This window comes from Gossypium hirsutum, chromosome A13 (genome assembly GCF_007990345.1).
Source record: "Gossypium hirsutum isolate 1008001.06 chromosome A13, Gossypium_hirsutum_v2.1, whole genome shotgun sequence".
In the NCBI taxonomy this organism is placed as follows: domain Eukaryota; kingdom Viridiplantae; phylum Streptophyta; class Magnoliopsida; order Malvales; family Malvaceae; genus Gossypium; species Gossypium hirsutum.
The window spans coordinates 91,213,663-91,217,712 of NC_053436.1; the positions used below are offsets into that span (position 1 = coordinate 91,213,663).

Here is a 4,050-nt window from a genome sequence, read left to right on the forward strand (position 1 = left end):
ACTCGCTCCCATTTCCACATTGGTATCCTTACTGGCTGAAGCAAACCCGAATGTAACTGATGCTCAGCCTTAAGTTGCTGGCAAGTCAAACAAAGAGCAACAAAGTCTGTCACCTCACGTTTTAACCCTGGCCACCAGTACAACTCTCGAAGATCCCTATACATTTTGTTGCCCCCAGGATGCATAGCGTAAGGGTTACTATGTGCCTCCTTCAAAATTGACAACCTCAAATCCTCATCATTAGATACACAGATCCTATCTCGGAAACACAACACCCCATCACTGTCAATCCTAAAATCAGGGGTTGTTCCAGTCTCAACATGACGGAATCGCAACTCAAGAGACTTATCTCCCAACTGCTTGTCCTGAATCTGATCCAACCATGTCGGTTTAACCTGTAACTCAGCCAGAAGTCTCTCATTGTCATAAAGACTCAGTCGAGCGAACATCGCCCTCAAGTCGGTCATCACCCTACGACTTAACACATCCGCCATCACATTGGCTTTACCCGGATGCTACTCGATAACGCAGTCATAATCCTTAAGCAGCTCCACCCAGCGACGCTATTTAAGATTAACTCCTTCTGAGTGAGAAGATACTTGAGGCTCTTGTGATTAGTGTAAATGATACACTTTTCACCGTACAAGTAATGCCTCCAAATCTTAAGAGCAAAAACCATCGCTGCCAACTCCAAATCATGCGTCGGATAATTAACCTCATGAGTCTTGAGCTGACGAGATGCATACGTGACCACTTTACGATCCTGCATCAAGACACAACCCAAACCCACATGTGACGCATCATTGTAAACCACGAAATCCTTGTCAGACTCAGGTTGTATCATAAATAGAGCCTGAGTCAAGACTGTCTTGAGCTTCTCAAAGCTCTCCTACTGAGCGTCCTTCCATATAAAGAGAACTCCCTTACGCAGCAACTTAGTCAATGGTGCTGCGATTAATGAGAACCCTTCTATGAAGCGTCGATAATAACCTGCCAGACCCAGAAAACTACGAACCTCTGACACACTCTTCAGCTGTTTCCAATCCAACACAGCCTCAACCTTACGAGGATCCACTCTAATCCCCTTTGCAGAAACTACATGTCTCAGAAATGTCACTTCTCGAAGCCAGAATTCACACTTACTAAACTTCGCACATAGCTGTTTCTCCAGAAGAATCTGCAGAACTACCTGCAGATGCCTATCGTGCTCATCCCCCGTCCTAGAATATTCTAAGATGTCATTGATGAACACTACCACAAACTGATCTAAGTAGGGCTAGAACACTCGATTCATCAGATCCATGAACACCGCTGGTGCATTAGTCAACTCAAAAAGCATAACTAGGAACTTGTAATGTCTATACCGAGTCTTAAATGTCGTCTTATGCACATCGCCCTCCTTTACTCTCAACTGATGATATCCTGATAGCAGGTCGATTTTAGAGAACATAGAAGCCCCTCTGTACTGATTGAATAAATAGACTATCCTCAAAAGTGGGTATTTATTCTTAATTGAACTTATTCAACTGACAATAGTCGATGCACATCCTCATCGTACCGTCCTTCTTCTTTACGAACAAACCGATGCTCCCCATGGAAACATACTAGGACGAATAAACCCACGATCTAACAGCTCCTGAACTTGAGCCTTCAATTCTGTCAGCTCCTTCGGTTCCATTCGATAAGAGGCAATTGACACCAGAGCTGTACCGGGAATCAACTCTATCCCAAAATCTACCTCATGACTCGGAGGCAATCCTGGTAATTCATCTGGAAAAACACTTGGAAAATCCTTCACAGTACGGATGTCCTTAACCGAAGAGTTCACAGAATCAGAAACACTGATGTAGGCTAAGTATGCCTCACATCCTTTCCTCACCAGCTTCTCTGCTACCGACGCAGATACCACATTGCTTAGATAATTTTGTCGTTCTCCAATAACGACTACCTCATTATCCTCCTTGGTCCTCAGAACCACCCTCTTTTCAGCATAATCCAGACTTACACGATGCTTCACCAACCAGTCTATACCAAGAATTAACTCGAACTCCCCAAACGGAAGTTCCATCAGATCAGTCAAAAATATTGTCCCTTGGACTTCCAACGGAACGTCCCTGAATAGCTTACTAACCTTAATGGTCTGACCTAACGGACTCACCATAGAAATCTCACTAGAAGTACTCTCATGCGAAATCCCCAAGGTCTCAGACACAGAACATGCAACATAAGAATGTGTAGAGCCTACGTCTATCAGTGCGACATAAGGTACATTAAGAATAAAAAATAGACCCGTAATGACGTCTAGAGTATCTCCATCCTCACGGCGACGTGCAGCATAGACAAGTGTAGGCTACCTCGCCTCAGTCGGCCCAGCACCCCTACCAGGTGCTCTTTGACCTAGACCCATACCGTTACCACCCTAAGCCTGTCCTCAGCCCTTAGGTGGCTACTGTACTCCTCTTGGCGGCTGTACAGTCTCAACAACCAGAGCTTGCACCTGATTACCCCTCAATGGACAATCCTTAACTCGATGCTCAGTCGATCCACACCTCAAACAAGCGCAAGTAGATCTCCAACACTCACTTGGATGGCGTCTATTACATAGCTGACAGATCGCCACCCCAGCAGGTGTAACATTAGGCCCAACTCTAATGGACTCGTTAGCTCTGACCTTTTTCTTAGGCCCCATCCCAGAACTAGTAGACTCAAAATCCCTCTTAACTTTCCCTTTCTCACGGTTTTGGCGCTCAAAGCGCTTTACCTCTTCGGCTATGACTATCTTAGCCTTTTCAACTAAGATTGAGAAATCTCGCTCCCTCTAAGGAGCTATCAGAACTTGCAGACTATCACGAAGACCATCTTCAAATCGAACATAACGCTTATACTCATTCGTCACCATGCCCCTCGCATAGCGACTCAGCCTCAAAAATTCGGCCTCATACTTGGCCACTGAACGATCTCCCTGAGTGAGATTCAGAAACTCACGCCTAGTGTCAGTGTAGTTAGCTCCCACATACTTATTTTGATAGGTGATCTTAAACAAATCCCAAGTCAACCTATCAGGCTGAGTACCCTCCTTAACCGTCAACCACAACTGGTATGCCTCATCGTGAAGCAGAGACACAGTCCCCTTGAGCTTCTGCTCATCAATAAAATCCAAATCATCCATTACGCGCTCTGTGGCCTCCATCCAATACTCGGTCACACTAAAAGCAACTCCAGCGATGCCCCTAAATATCTCATCCCCATTCGACCAGTCATTTCGTAATCGACCTACGGCCTCCAGATCCAACATTAGCCCTAGCGACCCTCTCCAAAATTCACAGTATGGCCTGGGACAGTACGTCGTCCCTAACTGCACGGTCTTGAAACTTAGCACTAGTCTTAGTAACAGGTGACACCAGTGTCACGCTAGTGTCCAGATTAGGGATCGTATCAGATGCGAATGACTCAGCTCGAATTCCTCTACGGCTTCTACCTTGGCCTTTAGTACCCCTTCCACGAGTACTACACGTGCTCATTGCAACTATTGAATTAATCTGTATTTAGAAATTTTATGCACATCAATTTACAGTTCTGATAATTATTAGCAGATATTTTATGCAAAACCGTATCAGAGTTTCAAAATCAGTTATCACGAGTAATAGACTCATTATGGTTTCCAGTTTACACTACCTAAAGTGTTTCAGTAAAATACTACTTATAGAGGTCTCACAATACATACATAGTATTTCAAAAAGATACAGATAAATTTTAGTATAAGCATGCTTTCAAACAGTACATATCAGAGTTTCAGAAAACTTGCAGGATCAGTGTTGAAGACTCGGTGAACCACTTATTTATCAAAAATATTTCAAATTACTTTACCACTTACTTTCTAAAACCCATTCTTTTTACTGCCCAAATCCACAGCTCAGTTTTTGCAAACGTAGCTCTGATACCACTAAATGTAACACCCCAAACTCGGCCAAGACGTTATGGTCGAACCTGGTCACGTCACATGAGAGTGTTTTTAGAAAATCTTAGCAAGTTAAAAGTCGTTCAGTTCAT

General features: G+C 44.0%; 1 protein-coding gene across 1 annotated transcript; it reads right to left on the reverse strand.

Annotated features, from left to right (window-relative positions):
• Positions 1 to 2,446: 2,446 nt before the first annotated feature.
• On the reverse strand, positions 2,447 to 3,295 carry LOC107952254 (uncharacterized). The gene is made up of 2 exons (XM_016887520.2): positions 2,845 to 3,295; positions 2,447 to 2,793 (listed from the first exon to the last, which is right to left on the reverse strand). The coding sequence occupies exons 1-2, from the start codon at positions 3,293 to 3,295 to the stop codon at positions 2,447 to 2,449; spliced, it is 798 nt and encodes a 265-aa protein (XP_016743009.2).
• Between the last annotated feature and the right edge of the window lie 755 nt (positions 3,296 to 4,050).

Bases quoted from the DNA above. Each gene is read 5' to 3' on its own strand.
- LOC107952254 (XM_016887520.2), bottom strand. From the start codon at position 3,295: ATGTTGGATCTGGAGGCCGTAGGTCGATTACGAAATGACTGGTCGAAT. The intron at 2,794-2,844 runs GTCTGCAAGTTC...TCTCAATCTTAG, and splicing joins TGAAGATGGTCTTCGTGATA to TTGAAAAGGCTAAGATAGTC.